Below are 19,814 nucleotides of genomic sequence, written 5' to 3' on the forward strand. Positions count from 1 at the left end.
TGGGGGCATATCTGGCACTGTGGGGGCATATTAGTAAACGGCATCAGTTGTGCGTCAGCAGCGCGTGGGGCATAATTTGTAATGGCCATTACGGTGTGGGGTCTAATGGGCATCACGGTGTGCGACATAATGTGTAATTGTCATCACGGTGTGTGTGACATAATGTGTAAATGTCATAACGGTGTGTGACATAATGTGTAATTGTCATCACGGTGTGCGGCGTAATGTGTAATTGTCATCACGGATAAATAGTGTATAATGATTTAAGTAGCCTGTCATTGTTTGGCCTTGATCTGTGAGGTGTACTAAGTCCCTGTGTGGCCTTCAGCCGGCCAATTTGAGTGCGGGAGGACAATGACAATTCCTGCGGTAACCAATGTCTGGTCATGCAGGATGCAAATGTGTGATGTAAGGTAATTGTCTTCCTGCTAGACCACGCCCTTATATTAAACCACACCCCCTTTTACATTAAGCCACACCCCCTATTTCGGCGCGCGCCTCCGGCGCGCGCAATTTCCGCAGTACCATGTAATGTATTTCATTGGGGGGGGGGGGGGGGGGGCATTTTTTTTCCTTCGCTCTGGGTGCTAAATTGTCTAGAAACGGCCCTGACGAGTATACCCATATTGTGGACACCTTTGACATTATTCCAGTAAGTAACAGTATGTATAATTGATGAAGAACTTCAGAAGCTTGTATGCCAACACACCTAAATGGATTTACTATCGTACTGAACATACTCCTGAAGAAGTCCTAATGACGAAACGCGTTGGTTTCAAGTTTCAACTTACATGGACTGAAAATAGAAAGTTGCTTCTAAACTTCCTTTGATTGTGAAAATTACAAATGTTTTCTGTTTTCTGTATTACGCCCAATGGCTTCAAGTCAATGAATCAAAATCTTGTGATAAGTCTACCTATAGGAGACACACATTCGTAGAGTAGGGCTCTGTGTAGGGTCAGATAAACAATGGGACAGCTCCGAGACTCTACAGAAAAACAGGCCCAATATAATTACAGCAAGATGCCGATCAGCGGCCCAACTAGCCACCTGGTCAGCCATAAATCATTTATACATAATGTAATGCCCATGCAGTTCTGAGACAACCAGAGAACATGATCAGCTCCTATCTATACTTACAACAAACTGTACAACATCCACGGGCTTATGTTTGGCCGATTTGAAAGCAGGCAATGCGGTGACCACCACAATCTGATACTCTACGTGTCCGGTCATCATCTTGCCACGGATCTCCTGATATTCCGGTACCCACATGTCAAGAGCAGTGTGATCGTTCTGAAGCTGCCTGGGGAGAGGACACAATGTTACCAGGTCACAATGCTGCTACTGACCCCCAGACAAGACAGTCACTACACAATGGGCGCAACGGCAGTTGGGACAAGGCTACAGCCACAAGTACAGCGGTACAGTAATGTATGGTTCACAGATAGATTTTCTCATGCAGGAGATATTGCGTGGTGGTGGGGGTCCGTTACGGGTGGCGGCGGGTCGTGGTAAGCAGCCCATAGGCTTCTGTGAGGTATCGCCAGCTTTTGCTGGCGATACCTCCGCCGTGATCCTCCCCCTCCCTCTCCCCCCTCTGCATCACACCTCCATTAAAAGAATACCTACAAAGCAATGAATGACAAACAATTGTGCCCACTTGCCATCTATAAAAACAGCCATGTTAGAGTGGACGATGTACCCCACAAAAGATGCCTCTTTGTAGCTCTTTAAACCAACTTCCTTCCACCGTCTTAATTTCCCCTATAAACCTCAATGTATTTTGTGTGTATATCACCATTTCTAATGCTAGCGTGGTGAAAATGAATTAATCAGTCAGTGACAGAGCTTGAAAAGAAAAGTTTTATTGTTCCTCAGTGAGAAAAACAAAATAGCAATCTAGCAAATATGATACCTTTTAATGGCTAACAAAAATAAATGTTGTTAAAATGCAAGCTTTCGAGACTTCTTAGGTCTCTTCCTCAGGCATGGTATAACAAGGTGTGTGAAGAACCACATATATATACACAGCAGAGTGGGAACAAGATGTGATGGATGGACATTCTTAAGATCAAAACAAAACAAAATAGCAGAATGAGCTTGTAAATTGAGTCCTTAATTAGTTTGTAGATAAGTAGTGTGAAAGTTTTATTGTCTCTAAGTTGATGACAGGCCAGAGTTAGAGCTCCGATGCCCTCATTCTCTCTGGGCCAGATTCCTCAGATGTTGTAGTGGGCCATAAATCCCTCGGATAGATTCAGTCCTGTGTTAAGGGTGTCAAACGTTGTCATTAATTTGTATTCCCAGATCCTCCTGTCTCTTTGTGATTTGAAATTTCCTTTTAGTATAATCACTTTCATATGATCCTGATTGTGTCCTGGGCTGCAGAAATGTTTGGCCACAGGAAAGTGTGTCTTTTTTTCCTTTATTGTGTGGCGATGGGACCTCATCCTTGCCTTAAGTTTTTGTCCTGTTTCTCCAACATACAGACCCCCAATAGGACATTTGGTGCACAGAATCAGGTACACTACATTGGTAGTAGAACATGTGAATGTCCCTGGGATCTTATAGTCCTGTTGTGTGTTGGGGATCCGTACACTGTCTTTTTCTTTTGACAGAGCTTGGCAACTGGTGATGTCATTACAAGTCTCCTCTGATTGGTTTAACCGTCACTTGTCTAACAAACTTTTTTTCTGTCATTCTATTTGCACGGAGTGTAAAGAACATTATAAGAATCCTGGACATTTGGACAATAACATGAAATATAACCGATTTTTGGAACCAAAAGCACCAGAACAGAGAACATAAAATTGATGCAGTAATTTGATTTGAGGCCCAAACAACATAGTTTAATATCATTTGGCCCCTATTATCCTTTATGATTTAATAGTATTCACTGGACTCTGCCAGTCTTCTGTAATTCCCCAATCACTGAACCTCCTCACGCCAGCTAAGCGGACCTCCAGGCATTATGACTTGATGACAGAAGATACTTTGTAACATTCAGGCACTGGATGAACACCAAGGAAAGGTTAGTGCAGGACAATGGAAAGGTTAGTGCAGGACAATGGAAAGGTTAGTGCAGGACAATGGAAAGGTTAGTGCAGGACAATGGAAAGGTTAGTGCAGGACAATAGGGACAATGGCAAGGTAACGCAGACCATGTATAAAGGACATTACCTCCACTGCTGTTTCTGGCATTTTGCTTAGATCTCCTTAACCCCTGCTTGACAAACTGTTTTGCCACATACGACTCTTCAACCTTATTGATTAGTCCCTTCAGCCACAAATTCCAGTTATGGCCTGATTTACAATGAAGCAGTGTAAATTTGCTGCTTAGCGAGCCCTCTAACACCGCACGCCGAGGGAGCGAATGCCCGCCCCCCGCTGCCGCATGAACACCCCAGCCGCAATGCGATTGGGTGTTTAGCATAAACATAGTTCCAACGGGATCGTGCGGTTCAAAAATCATTCAATAGTCGTCGACCATTAACTTATTTTTCTCCTGTTTGCAAATATAAGTCAGTCTGGACTCACCTATATTTGAGGCACGCGGCACCGGCTGACATCCTGTGACGTGCAGCGAACGCCCCCAGCAGGCATTAGCCCACCCGCTTACAGCACAGCGGCCCTGCACATACGTACATGTAGCAGTCACCATTACACTGAATTACTGTGACCACCGGGCTTGTACTAAGCAGGACCACCTGTTAATAAGGCTTGAATAGTTCGGTTAGGCACTAAGGGGGTATGGAGCATTAGGTCACCAGCGACAACATGAGTTAAGATCGACATGCAGGAAGGTCGACCTTTTTTTTTTACCGGAATGTCAACACAGTCAACATAAACACTAAAACGTAGCGCTGCGCTCGCCATGCTTCGGGCACGGTGCCTCGCTACACTCGGCACACTTTTTATTCTCCCACCATGCCCTAGTGAATGGTAGGGCATGAAATACCGCCTGTCGGCACATGTCGGCTCAAAAAACAGTAAAAAACCATGTCGAACTAATGACCCTGTCGACCTAAATGCTTAGACCATCATGCCGGTGACCCAATGACCGTATCACTACTAAGGGGAACTTAGGGTTAGGGTTGGGGGTTAGGGCTAGGCTCTAAAAATCGAATGCAGTTGCAACCTCATATATATAGGGAGAACTAGTAGGGCACTTAAAACCAGATTAAGCGAACATTTAAGAAACATCAAAAAAGGCCTTACAGCACACTCCCTATCGAATCATTTTAAAGAGAAGCACAATTGCCAAACAAACCAAATCACAAGATTCATGGCCATAGAGGTGATAAAGAACACATGGCGTAACAGAAACGAAGAATCAATGTTGGCAAAGGCCGAAATGAAATGGATTTTTAAATTAAAAAATCTGATGCCAAAAGGCCTGAACTCTGACTTCGAAATCAAGTGGTTCTTATAATTGCAGTTTTATTCATCACCCATTATATAACATTTTAATCTCCCCATCAAATTTTAAGTGATTTATAATATTTTTAACTATTTATTTGCACTTCTTCACTTTATCCTCCTCCTTGTCTTCCTCAAGGAAATGCACTTTGGTTTGCACTTTATAATTATTCATATCTATTCATAGATATTATTACATGTTGAGATATAAGATCATAAAGTCTAAATCAAGTTTATTCTCCAGCCTTTAGGTTCCAGAAAACCTACACCAGGGGTCCATCTGGGTAGGACTATGTATGCAAGCCTAAAGAGTGAAGATATCTTTCCAATGCGCACTATAGTGTTTGCGTTCCAGATCCAAAATGGATGTGCGTTTCACCAGAAAAGACACAGATTTTTAACATGAATACCGTGACTCCAACAGAAGAAAAAACGGGATGCAGGCACCAGCGCTAGAACATCTATTTGGTGACCTTTTTCGCTTCATAGCCCGGAGTTACTGGCGGGCGCAAATACAGGACAACACTTCCGCATTCCGATGCGGTCCATACGGAGAACGGTGCGGTCCACAGCATATGCGCTTACTTCCGGGTATACGTAGTACGCTGCGGTCCACAGCCTGCGTCCTGGCTTCCGGAAGTACGGAGGCAGAAGCCAGGAGCAGGACTTTGATGATATACGTGTTTTACTCTAATTGTTTTAAAAAATGAAATACAGCTTTGTTATATCCATCTTTAGCGGAACCTATGTAGACATTGGATGATTTGTAGGGATTGAGAGATTTAAGATTATTGCTTATGACAGGATGTGTCGACCTATTGACCTGGATGTAATCCACAAGACAGGTATAAATATAGGAAGTGAGCCACTCTCCAGTATACTGCCTGAGGAAGGGACATTTGGTCCCTATACGCGTTGCAACAGCCTGGAGTGTATCACTAGAAGGAGCCTGACCAGACCTGGATTTTTTTGGGGTACCTGAGACCTATGGTTTTTCCGGAGAACCAGTAGATCGTGAGAATTTACACCACCTATTCTACAGGCGCAGAAAAATCCAGATTCTGGTAAACCTCCAATTTTAATGTTTCCCATATAGTAACAGGGTTGCTTTGGATATATATACACAGTTTTATGTTTTGTGTGAAATTTTTATGCATGAATAAAATTTTGTGACAATATCACACTATATTATATATTATATCTTTCATATATCTCCATCATATCAAAAATTGGAGAAGCCCCCTGGGAGGCGAAGAGACTCCACACAAGGAGAGTATTAACATTTTTATTTTATTCACTTATCACCTTATTTTCACTATACGGTGTTTTTAGGAATAGGTCCAGCGCAAAAAATCACTTACCCTTTATATTTTAATCTATGTTTCTGTTACTGGGGGAGTAACTCTAGTGATTTGTTGCTGCAGGCACCATATTCAGCGCATAGTGCCCATACTGTACTTAAAATCTATATCTAAAAAGAGGAGGTTAGGGTGATGATGTGGAGGGGGGGGGGGGGTTAGGCACTAATGGCGAGGGTTAGGGATAGACTGCGGGGGAGGGGGTTGGGTTAGGCTGTAGGTAGGTAAGGGGAGGGGTTAGGGGAAGAGGGTAAGTATACTTATTCAGCCCTCATCATTATTCTGTTCAGTGGGATGCCATTGTAGGTCTTATGACCGACGGCCTCATGTCCGCCATACATAATCCCATGTAGTGTGTGTGTGGCGTACTGTTGTTGAGAGGCATTCTGGAGCCCACAGGCCCTGGACTCAGACCCAGTTATTCTCTGCTGGTCCACTCTGTACAGGGGCAGATTTATTAAGCTCGGTGAAGTGATAAAGTGTCTGGTTTTTATCACCGGCCAATCAGCTCCTACCTGTGAAGTTAGAGGCTTGGTTTGAAAAATACCAGGTAGGAGCTGATTGGCCGGTGATAAAAACCAGAGACTTTATCACTTCACCGAGCTTAATAAATCCACTCTGTGCACTGTAACTGCCACCCACAGACAAGTGGACTGGAACTGGGTATCGAGCTGGGCAGGTGCAGATGTGGTATCTCGGGAACAGTGATGGAAGGGTAAGTAGGAGTATACCAGCTCAAAGCCGCAAGCGCCTGCCACAACACTGAATGCTGCCCCCAACAACGGTTGCCGGCGCAGGTCGAAGGGTCACATCCCAGAGGCTCACACCAACAGAGGAAGCGGCCGCCAGGTACGGATCCACCACTACACCCACCACTCCAGGGTTGCGGCTAGAACCACTCCACATATACTTGGAGGGGGAATATAAATCTGTGGCAAGCAAAGCAAGCCACCGTGCCTGAAGCATGGCGAGCGAACCGTTTAAAATAAAAAACGCTGTGAGGGCATCTAACTACTTCCGCCCTCACCTAACGTCACATCCTAGCCACAACACAGAAGTGGACCTAGACACAACCACCACCCCCACCACAGAGACCAATGCTGCAACCATCCCACTCCAACTCTCCGGCAGATATAAGATCTCTGGGACACCTTCACCCCCGATGCAGACTAGCAAGATGCTGCAGTCGGACCAAACGAGTGGCCCCCACACCAGTACCACATGGATCACCAAGGACACCCCCCCCCCCCCCCACTCGTAATGACTGTTAATACATCGATTCGAAGCATCCTATATACAGTAGGTTATATGTGATTTATATGTTTTCATCTATTTTGGTACATGCACCTGTATTGTTTCTGCAGCCATTTATATGTATAATTGGAAATGCCAACTACGGATTTACCTGTACAGCATCCTAAGGGGGTGGGGGTGGAGTTCTATTTCACATGGGATGTTACTTAAATATATAAAACTGCAGCAGCATAGGGTACACACAGGTGGAGCAGAGTCAGCATAGACTGGCACTTTGTATATAGGTGGTGGACTGGCACTTTGTATACAGCTGGTCAGCAGCATAGGGTACACACAGGTGGAGCAGTCAGCAGCATATAGCACATAGAAGAGGAGGTGGTGGACTGGCACTCTGTATACAGCTGGTCAGCAGCATAGGGTACACACAGGTGGAGCAGTCAGCAGCATATAGCACAAGAGGGGGTGGTGGACTGGCACTATGTAACTATACAGCTGGTCAGCAGCATAGGGCACACACAGGTGAACAGTCAGCAGCACACATCACAGGGAGGAGGAGGTGGGAGCTGGCACTGTGTATGCAGCTGGGCAGCAGCACAGGTGAGGGTACACACTGGTGATCAGTGGGATGTTAGTGATCACACCACAGTCAGCAGCACACAGCACAGTGAGGAGGAGGTGAGAGCTGGCACTGGGCATACAGTTTGGCAGCAGCACATGGAGGAGGAGGTGGGGGACTGGCACTGTGTATAGAGCTGGGCAGCAGCACAGGGTACACAGAGGTGATCAGTGGTATGTTAGTGATCAGAGTCAGAGCGCACAGTGAGGGGGAGGTGGGGGACTGGCACTGTGTATAGAGCTGGGCAGCAGCACAGGGTACACAGAGGTGATCAGTGGTATGTTAGTGATCAGAGTCAGAGCGCACAGTGAGGGGGAGGTGGGGGACTGGCACTGGGTATAGTGCTGGGCAGCAGCATAGGGTACACAGAGGTAATCAGTGGGATGTTAGTGATCAGAGTCTATCAGCAGCACACAGCACAGCCAGCAGCACAGTGAGGAGGAGGTGGGGACTGGCACTGTGTAGAGCTGGGCCGGGGCACAGAGTCAGCAGATGGAGGTGAGGCAGCTGCACGCAGAGAGGGCCGTGGATCAGAACACTGACCTGGATGTGAGCACCGGGGCGGCCATGGTGATCACCCTGCCGATCACCCTCCCCGCCGGGGCTGCTGCCAGTCACGGGACAGGATACCAGGGGGCCGGCTGCTGCACTTCCCACTTCCCACTTATTCTCCAATAGAAACAGTGTTGCAAAACGAAACAAACGCTGCGTTCTGTGTCCGCCGTCTCTTATTGTGTTGCCGGGCTGCAAAATGTCTTGAGAAGGGAAATGCAGAATGAGCCACAGAGAAATAGGATCATTTATTATTTTTTAACAATTTTTATATAAGACAAAAAAATAAAAAAAAGAACCGTAGTCGGCAGGATTTGAACCTGCGCGGGGAGACCCCAATGGATTTCTAGTCCATCGCCTTAACCACTCGGCCACGACTACAGCGGTGATGTCAGTTCTTGCTGAGCGAATTTTATGAGTAGTGCATGGATCGTTCTGTGCATTGTGCTAGTGAACACAAACAGTGCACACATATGGCTGATACACCTGTGTAAGCAGATAATACTTCATTTGCTGCTGCCTCTTTGCAAATGAAGACATCTTTTTTTTTTTTTTTTTTTAAATCACTAAATGCTGCAACTTTTATTTTTACAACTAATTAGAGCACATGTTGGGAATGGAAAGATGACCCCATTCTTGCATTGTATTAAACTAAAGCAACATGTGTATTGACATGCTTGAGACACAATAACAGCCCATCATCATTGCCGCCAGTATATACTGGGTGTAGAAATTGGCATGCAGTGTTCACCCAGCAGGGATGTGCAGTCAGGGGAGGCAGTGCCTCCCTTTTTATATATAATAAAATAATTCAAAGAGAATATACTTCAGACACATATTCTGTCATAAGTATATTCTTTGATATTATTTTAATCTTTCTTTTTTTTTGGGGGGGGGGGGGGGGGGTGGGAGCAACAAGAGCAGTGCCTCCCATTGTCAATAGGTAAAGACCAGAATCAGGGGGTGGAGAGGGGCCAAGCACCCAGGGAAGCCGACAGGTATGCCGGATCCCGGTAAAATGTTGGGGGTGTGGCTTAATTTGGGAGGCGTGGTCACATTACACAATTAGGTCACGCCCCAAAAAAAGTTTAGGGGGGTGAAAACACACTTTAAAGTCGAGGGGGGAGTGTTATTGTCCCGTCCCCCCACCCTCAGCAGCAGCACACACCTACAGCATGTGCTGTGCAGACAGCAGGCTCATACTGAGCCTGCTGTCAGCACAGCACATGCTGTACCTGTGTGCTGCTGTTGCCCAGTAGAGATGGAGAGGGAAGGGGGGATCGGACCAGATCCGGATCCGCCAGGATGTACTAGAGTAAATAGACCTCTAGGTTGCACCAGGATGTAATATAGAGTAAATAAACCCCTAAGCTCCACCAGGATGTACTATAGAGTAACTGGACCCCTATGTTCTGCCAGGATGTACTATATAGTAAATAGACCCATAAGTTCCATCAGGATGTACTATAGAGTAACTAGACCCCTAAGTTCTGCCAGGATGTACTATAGAGTAAATAGACCCCTAAGTTCCGCCAGGATGTACTATATAGTACATAGACCCCTAAGTTCCACCAGGATGTACTATATAGTAAATAGACCTCTAAGTTCCGCCAGGATGTACTATATAGTAAATAGACCCCTGTTCCGCAAGGATGTACTATAGAGTAACTAGAACCCTATGTTCCGCCAGGATGTGCTATATAGTAAATAAACCCATATGTTCCATCAGGATGTACAATATAGTAACTAGAACTTTAATTTCCGCTAGGATGTACTACACGGTGCCTAGGCAAACAGTTTGGCAACCACTGGTTTAGAGTAAAGTGCATGTGCCTCTGGGTTCATGCAGCAATACAATAGTGCCCATAAATCACAGTCATGCCTACCACACCCATGTCCTAGTTACAAATTCACCAAATTGGAGATGTATGTATCCATTTGAGGTCTTCTTAATGTTTGATAATGCTCAGTTTAATTATTCTTGCCTGCTGCCTGTCCTCACCTCTGGGTATATCCTCCTTGGTTTAACTGCTGCCTGTCCTGACTTCTGGGAATATCCTGCTCAGTTTAACTGCTGCCTGTCCTGACCTCTCATAAATTTCCTGCTCAGTTCAACTGCTGCCTATCCTGACCTCTTGGAAATTTCCTCCTCAGTTTAATTGTTGCCTGTCCTGTCCTCTGGGAATATCCTGCTCAGTTTAACTGCTGCCTGTCCTGACCTCTCGGAAATTTCCTGCTCAGTTCAACTGCTGCCTATCCTGACCTCTTGGAAATTTCCTGCTCAGTTTAACTGTTGCCTGTCCTGTCCTCTGGGAATATCCTGCTCAGTTTAACTGCTGCCTATTCTAACCTCTCGGAAATTTCCTGCTCAGCTCAACTGCTGCCTATCCTGACCTCTTGGAAATTTCCTGCTCAGTTTAACTGTTGCCTGTCCTGACCTCTGGGAATTTCCTGCTCCGTTTAACTGCTGCCTGCCTTGACCTCTGGGAAAGTCCAGTCCTTAGCGATTTCACATCTCTGTTTAAAAATTAAACATAAATCCTGCAGTGTATTGGTATAGTGTATCTATACTAATGGGCTGGCATATTTTTGCATTGAGAAATAAGGAAACCAATGTTACTTGAACTCTTTACAGACCATAATATCCACAAATACTTCCTTTTATATATCAAATAAGGTAAAGAGCTATGAGAACCCATTCCCACTTACCCAAATAAGATTTTGTAACAACATTAATGCAATAGGTTGCCAGCGGCTGGCGGGCCCGCCTGATTCCGCACTAAATAAACACTAACCTTCAGCAGTTATGTTAATCTCCGATGGTATCAGAGATAATAGGCTCGCTGGGTCTTGAGATCACAGTTTAAGCAACTACTGTGCAGAACGTCTATTTAGCTTGGCTGCCCAGTCCAACCCTTATGGTCTGGCTGAAGGCTGGTCGTACACCTGCAGCGTCCCTGGCATTCCTGCCTGCGGGAAAGGTTGAAGAAAGCTTCAGCTAGAGAAACCCCATGTAAACATTCCATTTATTTTAATAAAACACCTGACACCTTCATGTTTATTCTGGTAAGTCTGTCTAAGGGCAAGAATTTATTTATACCCTGGTGTGCTCGCTGTAGGAGGAAAGTCTCTTGCTGAAAACAGACTGTGATATTTACCCTTCCACCCAAGTCACAGCATGAAGACGGAGCAACAGGTACACCGGGGTTAAAAATACGGCTGCGTTGGCAAATATGTTTTCCTACTAAGCCATTAAGAAGTGAAAAAATAAAAACAAATAGAGCAAAGTAATTCCCATTAACCGCTTGGGTGCTGAATAATCCTCACAGCTGAGGCGTCAGGTCGCTATTGCATTGCTTTGACATGAAGACAGAGAGAATTAGTAGCAGGGTTTCAGGGTTCTGGGTGGTGCCTGATTAACCAATAGGCTCAGTGCCGTAACTAGAAAGTTTGCGCCCCCCTCGTACATTTATTATATATTTTTTTAAATCTAAATGCTCATTTCAAGGGGTTACATGCTCATTGACAGGGGTTTCATGTTTATTGACAGGGGTTTCATGCTCATTGCCAGGGGTTTCATGCTCATTGCCAGGGGTTTCATGCTCGTTGCCAGGGGTTACATGCTCATTGCCAGGGGTTACATGATCAATGACAGGGGTTACATGATCATTGCCAGGGGTTACATGCTCACTGCCAGGGGTTTCATATTTATTGCCAATGTTTTTTGCTTGTTACCAGTGGTTACATGCTCATTGCCAGGGAGTTATGTGCTTGTTGCCAGGGCTTTACATACTCATTATATATATTTCGCTACCCGGAATTGATAACTTCAGGGTACCAATATGCGCTACAGAGTCGAACCTCTTGCATGTATCCATCTGTGCCGTAGGACATCTAGCATTTGTCTCCTCCATGGCAGTAGAGGGACTTTTTCAGCAGATTACATATGGACAGCCAGACCCATTGGAATCTGCAGAGACCAATGCGACCCCACCGCACTGGCTCCCGAAAGCACCGCTTGGGCTGCAGTGCTGTTGTTACACCAGTTTTTGAGTCTCCTGCAACTAGAGTGATTGTAGGTAGAATTTTTAGAATTTTTTTATTTATTATTTTTTTTAGGTGGGGGTGAGGGGGTGGGTGGGATCTAATTGTTAATTCTTATAACTAGTACCAGAAGAAGTAAGAAATCAGTAAAACCATTTCAGAATTGAATCATATAAGCATCTGCACAGGTATCCAGAGCATTGAGCTTGCCATAAATGGAAGACGTTCGGAACCACCAGGACTCTTGCTTGAGTTGGCCGTCCATCTAAACTGTGAAACGGGATGAGAAAGACCCAAGTCAGGGAGGTGATCAAGAACCTGATGGTCACTCTGTCAGAGCTACAGCATTCCTGCGGAGAGAGGAGAACCTTCCAGAAGGACAACCATCTCTACAGCATTTCACCAATCAGGCCTGTATGGTAGAGTGGCCAGACGGAAGCCACTACTTAGTAAAAAGCACTTGGCAGCCCACCTGGAGTTTGACAACATGCACACGAAGGACTCTCAGATCATGAGAAACAAAAATCTCTGGTCTGATGATACAGAAATGTAAATCTTTGGCGTGAATGCCAGGCGTCATGTTTGGAGGAAACCAGGCACCACTCATCACCAGGCCAATACTATCCATACAATGAAGCATGCTGGTGGCTGCATCATGCTCTCGGGATGTTTCAGCGGCAGGAGCTTGGAGACTAGTCAGGATAGAGGGAAAGATTAATGCAGCCATGTACAGTGACATCCTGGAGGAAAACCTGCCAAGCTTGTGGCATCATATTCAAAAAGACTTGAGGCTGTAATTGCTGCCAAAGGTGCATCAACAAAGCACTGAGCAAAGGCTGTGTATACTTACGTACATGTGATGTCTTAGTTTTTTACTTTTAATACATTTTCAAAAATATCCTAAAAACTTTTTTATGTTGTCGTTGTCGTTATTGTTTTTTTTTTTTTAATAGTATATTTATTGGGTTTTTCAAAACTTAACAATGCAATCAACACATAACATATCCACAACAGAGATGATACATTTGACAAAGCATATTATATATATGGCAATAATCAGGTTTTACTCCGAAATAAGTTAGTTCTCCAACAGTTGGTAAAGGAGTAACTCTCTCGGGTCTAAATGTGCTTGAGTCTGTTGGAGAAGTGGATCAATGGTTTTAGAGGGAGAACAACCAGCGTTCTCCCTTGGTATGCCTCGTGCACTTCAGAACTTTTAAACAATAATTGTTAAAACATCTATGCAATATCCACACTCTTTACTAATTAACCTGGTTTGTGGGTAAAACAAACCTAATCCTCGGTAGGGAGGAGGGGGAGAGGGGTGTGTGGATTAAGGCAGGATGAGGGGGGGTGGGTGGGTGAGTGGGGTGGGGGGGTGGGGGGTTAGAGAATGAGTGATCAATCATTTGGTACGTTTTCCATGAGAATTTTGTGTTTCCTGGTTGGTGTGGTTAGGGGTTGTGTAGCAGGATCAGTGGACTCTTAGCACAAACTGTAGAAAGACAAGATATAAGCGATAATTCGCATATATCTAGAGAGCGCCACAGTTGGATGAATTCAATACAAATTTATTAATATAAAATAACACACAATAAAATTGTACAGACAATATAAGCTCATAAAAATACAAAAAAGAATCGATATATTCGCACACACTCCTATTGACGATTTCAAGGGCTGTAATAGACAGCTGATTGTCCTTTAAATTGATCCTTAAATGGATTTGGGGAATTATAAATGTCAGTGGCTTACTCAGAGTATTTATCAATGATTAACCGACCTCAGATCCTTTGAGATTTGAACAGCCGAGAGAAATATTCAGTTGTGCTGTGTATATTCAACAGACAGCTCCAGCACCCCTGTCAGCGGTCGCCGCCTGTTGACAACCCGCTGATGAGATGTTTCACAGGGGGCGAGCCATCCGTCTCCGGCAAACAGCGCGGATGGAAGTTTGCTGTACTGCCGGGAATCACAGAAGTCAGAACACAAACACTCACCCAGGTTGCGGTGGCTTGAATTACCGGTCAGACGCCGGCTGCTTGTTGAAGATAGCAACACACTGGGGAGGTCACTGGAACGGCTTGGAGATTTTTAAGGCAGGTTGAGGTAGATTGTTAAGCGGTTGCTCTGAGTCAGCTACACGGAGTGCCAGCTGGTAAAATCCCTTGATGCTTTTCTCCGCTATGTGGGTAAGCAGCGGTTTCCTCAGAAGGTATACCTTCAAGGTCAAGGTCAGAATACAGTATGAATAGGGGTATAGCTGGTAGAACTAAAATCAGCATCAGTTCAGAAGTAGGTGTCAAAATTGTCGAGGAGACTGAAGATGAAGTAGAGGAAGGGAAGAACAGGACAGGAGCACAGGTGAGGTAAAGAGGTAGGGTGAGTACGTGAGGAAGGAGGACCCTACTCATAAGAGTTAACATACTAAAAGGAGGTGGGTGGACAAACGAAAAACAATAGGATAAGTAGGAACGGAGGGGAACGGAGGCAAATAGTTAAGTGTCTTAAATATGACCGTTCTCGGTTTGGTGTCGCCCTGTGGTCCCAGTCTATGGGCGCGCTCTATGACCATGTCATTGCAGCGATCTTGTATGCCTAAAATCTCAGGGAGCTTTATTTTGATAAATTGTGCCAAGTCATGACCCTTAATCGACTCCGGCAGCCCCACAATCCTCAGGTTTTGTCTCCTGGACCTGTTCTCTAAATCCTGTACTTTATTGTAGAGGTATAGGAGGTCTTTGGATTGTTGTTTGACTATGGGCTTCAGATCTGCCATATCCTTAAAACACTCTCCCACCCTGCATTCAGCCTCAACCACCCTCTGCTGCAGCTGGGCGATCTGTTTGTTAATAGTCTCTGTCTGCTCCAGCATTAGAGGGGCCATTGCTGCACATATCATGTCCCCATACGTGACGGGGTCGTCAGCATGGGGGATTACCTTGTCCAGGCGAGGAGGGGTAGGTGGTCGGGCCTCAGGTGCAGCGGTGCTGGGTGCGGTGGAGGGAGAAGCCTTTGGTCTCTGCGGCAGGGGAGATAACTGTGGGGCAGCAGTGCGCGTCTTTTCGGCGCTCAGCGCCATCTTGGGAGTGGCGGGCTCCGTGGATTTCACTCTGTTTGTGCGGGCTCTGGAACCGGGAATCCTCTCCTGAAACCTTTCCATGCGGGTCCGGGGCTCTCCGGGCGCTGGAGGAGGGTGGTGCAGCTGTAAATAGAGGCTGATTCAGCCTTGAAAAGGGTGTAAGGGCCGGTCTGGCAGCGGAGCTTCTCTCACACGCAGCCTCACATCCCGCTGCCGGAACAGAAGCCGTCGTTATGGGGTTATGGTGTGTAGAATTTTGAGGGAAAAATGAAATGTATTCCATTTTGGAATAATGCTGTAACAAAACAAAATGTGGAAAAAGTGAAGCGCTGTGAATAATTTCTGGATGCACTGTACATACACTCACTGGCTTGTGAGCCGTATGACACCCTACTTCATCAAGCTCTGCTCCATCTGCCACTACCAGTGTATGTACCACATGCCACATGTTAAGTGACTGGGCAGTTCATAGTTGAAAGCAGAGGCAGAACTACTCTGGGAGCAGGGGTGGGCTGGGTCGGGGGGCAGGGTGCCATGTGCCCCCCGGGCCGCTTTACCAGTTAGTGCTGCGGGCCGTGACGCTGTCTGATGATCCAGTGCATTGTATTCCTGCATTTAACACTCCTCCACTGCTCCGCGGCTACAGGAAAATGGCCGCCGGCCCCCTGCACTGAGGACATGTCCTCAGTGCTGAACAAGTGACTTGACTGCCTCCAGCAACAGCCAAGTATGGGTCACTCACAGTCTCACACATACAGTATGTCCGAGGACGGAGGGGGGAAGAGAGGAGGCGGCAGGTCGGAGACATGCTGCTTTAGCAAACTATGCAGTTTGTTACTGTAAGCAGCGTGAGGATAGGTGCAGGGCCGGGGTGGTCGGGTGTCTGTATATTTATATATATATTAACCCCAATACTTCTCCACACAAATTTACAAATCAAATTTACCAATAAAATTTATAAAAAAAAAAAAAAATTCACAATGACAATTTCGGCTGCTTGTCCACCAGGTTTCCTGAGGGCTAGGAGACGATAACCACAATACACTCCGCAAATGGTGGTATAGCGCCTAAAATCTTGTTTCCAATTCACCAGTCCACATGTTCCATAAAAGTTCATGAAATTTAGAGAATCATTTTCCAAAAGTATTCTTTATTTGTTCACTCTAGGGCAGGGGTGGGGAACCTTTTTTTGCGCCAAGGGCCATTTATATGGGGAAAAAAATCATTCAGGGGCCATATGTAAAAATTTCTCTTACAAATTGTCCTGCTGCAGCCATCCCACGCTCCGGCGGCTGCCGCTGAATAGGACTGACAGTCTCCGGCTGCTGTTGATTAAGAGGAATCTTGCGAGAACTACCAACCTCTCGCGAGAATTCCCCTGTTCTTGACTCCCGGCAAAGCCGTCGGGCAGGTGGGCGGGCCATTCAGACGGGCTAAGGGGGCCGCATACAGCCCCAGGGCCAGAGGTTCCCCACCCCTGCTCTAAAGCAATATAAACAAAGCTCCAACGCGTTTCATCTAACAAGACTTCATCAGGGGAAACAGTTTATAATCTTTCTTCAACACCATGATCATAGTGAATTAACTTCTGAAAGACTTATTGGTACTTGTGTATTATCACGGCACCCAAGTTTCTTACGTACGGCACCGTAGGAAAATCGCATCGAATCGCATGGGCCATTATAACGGCAGTGCGATGCAATGCGATGCGATGCGATTTTCCTATGTAATTTATTCACTGCTCTCTTAGCCCCGGGGAATCGCAATAGCATCGCATCACATTGCATTGCATCGCACCTGTACAATGGCATTAGGTGTACAATGCCATTAGGTATACAATAATGACATACAATGAGGTTTTAGGCACCCCCCACTATCCACGCCACCCCGAACCGTGGCGAGCGCAGCGGAACACGTCCTCCGACCTTTATTATATATAGTGTGGCGAGCACAGCTAGCCACCGAGCCCGAAGCGTGGCGAGCCCCGCGAGGGGACGCAGATTACTTTACATGTATTCTGCGTCCCCATGCTTCGGGCTCGGTGACTCACTGCGCTCGCCAGACTATATAAAATCAACTCCACGCCGACGTGGATAATAGGGGTATGAATAGGTCAGAGGACGTGGTCCGCCGCCCCTCGAGGGGCACGCTGAGTTCGCCACGCTTCGGGGTGGCGTGGATAGTGGGGGGGTGCCTAAAACCTCATTGTATGTCATTATTGTATACCTTATGGCATTGTACACCCTATACCAGTGGTTCCCAACCTGCGGTACGCGTACCCCTGGGCGTACACGTCCACCCGCTCGGGTGTACGCGGCAGCCCGGCCTGTAATGGCGGCTGCGGCAGTCAGACAGGTTGCTGGAGGGGAGGAGAGTGCATTGCACATCTCTCCTACCCCTCAGTGTGCTTCCCTGTGACTGTCCGCCTGTCCGCCAATCAATCAGAGCTTGCGGGCCGGCAGCCAATCAGGAGCCGGCCCGCGAACTTTGATTGGCGGACAGCCCAGTCACAGTGAAGGGAAGGAGAGATACGCCGTGTGCTGTACTCTCCTTCCCTGAGGGAAGCAGCGGCGGCAGCTACACGGCAGGGGGACACTGGACTGTCCTCTCCCCAGCAGCAGCGTCAATGGTGAGAGTGCTGCTGCTGGGAAATACTATGGGGGCATTGCCGGCACTGTGTGGGCATACAATATTGGTGGCACTGTGGGGCATATTTATTGCTGGCACTGTGGGGGCATTGCTGGCACTGTGGGGCATAATTGTTACTGGCACTGTGGGGCATACTTGTTACTGGCACTGTGGGGCATTGCTGGCACTGTGGGGCATAATTGTTACTGGCACTGTGGGACATTGCTGGCACTGTGGGGCATACTTGTTGCTGGCACTGTGGGGCATTGCTGGCACTGTGGGGCATACTTGTTACTGGCACTGTGGGGCATTGCTGGCACTGTGGGGCATACTTGTTGCTGGCACTGTGGGGCATTGCTGGCACTGTGGGGCATACTTGTTGCTGGCACTGTGGGGCATACTTGTTGCTGGCACTGTGGGGCATTGCTGGCACTGTGGGGCATACTTGTTGCTGGCACTGTGGGGTATACTTGTTGCTGGCACTGTGGGGCATTGCTGGCACTGTGGGGCATTGCTGGCACTGTGGGGCATACTTGTTGCTTGCACTGTGGGGCATTGCTGGCACTGTGGGGCATACTTGTTGCTGGCACTATGGGGGCATACTTGTTGCTGGCACTGTAGGGGCATTGTTGGCACTGTGGGCGCATACACAGTATCATGGGGTCATACCTGGCACAGTGGTGGCATTCCTGTTTCTGGCACTGTGGGGGCATACCTGGCACCATTGGAGCATGTGTGTATCTGGCACTTTTGGGGGCATATGTGTATCTGGCACTATTGGAAGGCTAACGTGATCCCTTGGAATGTCTGTTGCTTCAGTAATAGAGATTTGACAGTGTTCTGTTATTTTATATGCTGTCCGCAGAATGGGCTGAGCTTAAATTGTGGTCAAGTGTTGCACTTTTTTTTTCTCGTCATTTTCAGTATGACTTGCCCCTGTTAAGCCACACCCCTTTTAGGCCACGCCCCCTAAAAATTTCAAGAGGGGATACTCATAAATGAAAAGTCTAATCAAGGGGTACGGGAGACAAAAAAGGTTGGGAACCACTGCCCTATACAATATAAATAAAAGAGCACTGAATAAATTGCATAGGAAAATCGCATCGCATCGGCACTTACAATGGCCCATGCGATGAGACGTGATTTTCCTACGCAGAATAGCTCACTAAGCAAATAGCTTAGTGGGCGCCGTGATAATACACAAGTACCGACTTATCCTTAGTATATGAGCATATACTTATATGGGGCAGCCCTGTAGTAAAAATGAAAAAACTTCTCCCTTAGTATTGTTTCCTCCACAGTAGTTCCCCCTTAGTAGTTGTACACAGTTCATCCACCAGTAGTTCTCCCTTAGTAGTTGTACCCTTTATTTTCCCTGTCAGTACAGTTGTCCCCCTTAAGCAGCCCCCAGTAAGTTAGGCAGTCTCCGTTAGTTCCCTCATTAGTTTGTCCCCCATTAGTATTATTTTGCCATTGTGTTATTTTTTTTACATGCTGAATGAAGATGCCACCAGAAGCCAGGATTTATATAGAGTCCCGGTCTCTCCAGAATCCGACTCGGATTATCGGTGGGACGGAAGCAAGCCCCTTGGAGATGCCTCAGATCAGGTAAGTTCGGGTGCATTTGGAGCTTGCCTACCCTCCCGGAATGGCCGGGAGTCTCCCGGAAATCGGGTCCACTTCCCGCCCCCCCCCGGAAGGTGGGCAAGTCTCCCGCATTCTGGTAATTGCCCCCGCACAGTTTTGCTATTAGGAAACGCTAGAACTATGAAAAGGCATGCTGGGATGTGTAGTTTCACAACAGCTGGAGGGCCACAGTTTGGACATGCCTGCTTTATATGTACTGGGCACTACTACT

General features: G+C 46.7%; 1 protein-coding gene and 1 non-coding gene across 2 annotated transcripts in view; both read right to left on the bottom strand.

The window, feature by feature from the left end:
• Positions 1-8,324, bottom strand: part of HS1BP3 (HCLS1 binding protein 3) — a 64,871-nt gene extending 56,547 nt beyond the window's left edge. Inside the window, exons 1-2 of the mRNA XM_083178605.1 lie at positions 8,194-8,324; positions 1,141-1,306 (exon numbers count right to left, since the gene is read on the bottom strand). Of these exons, the coding sequence (XP_083034731.1) occupies positions 1,141-1,306; positions 8,194-8,219 (192 nt within the window). The 5' untranslated portion in view covers positions 8,220-8,324. The remainder of the gene's footprint in view (positions 1-1,140; positions 1,307-8,193) is intronic.
• A 177-nt stretch (positions 8,325-8,501) lies between these two features.
• Positions 8,502-8,583, bottom strand: TRNAS-AGA (transfer RNA serine (anticodon AGA)). Its single transcript has one exon. It is a non-coding gene; the product is annotated as a tRNA-Ser (tRNA).
• Between the last annotated feature and the right edge of the window lie 11,231 nt (positions 8,584-19,814).

The sequence above is a fragment of the Crinia signifera genome, chromosome 3, assembly GCF_055691185.1.
Source record: "Crinia signifera chromosome 3, ASM5569118v1, whole genome shotgun sequence".
Taxonomy (NCBI): domain Eukaryota; kingdom Metazoa; phylum Chordata; class Amphibia; order Anura; family Myobatrachidae; genus Crinia; species Crinia signifera.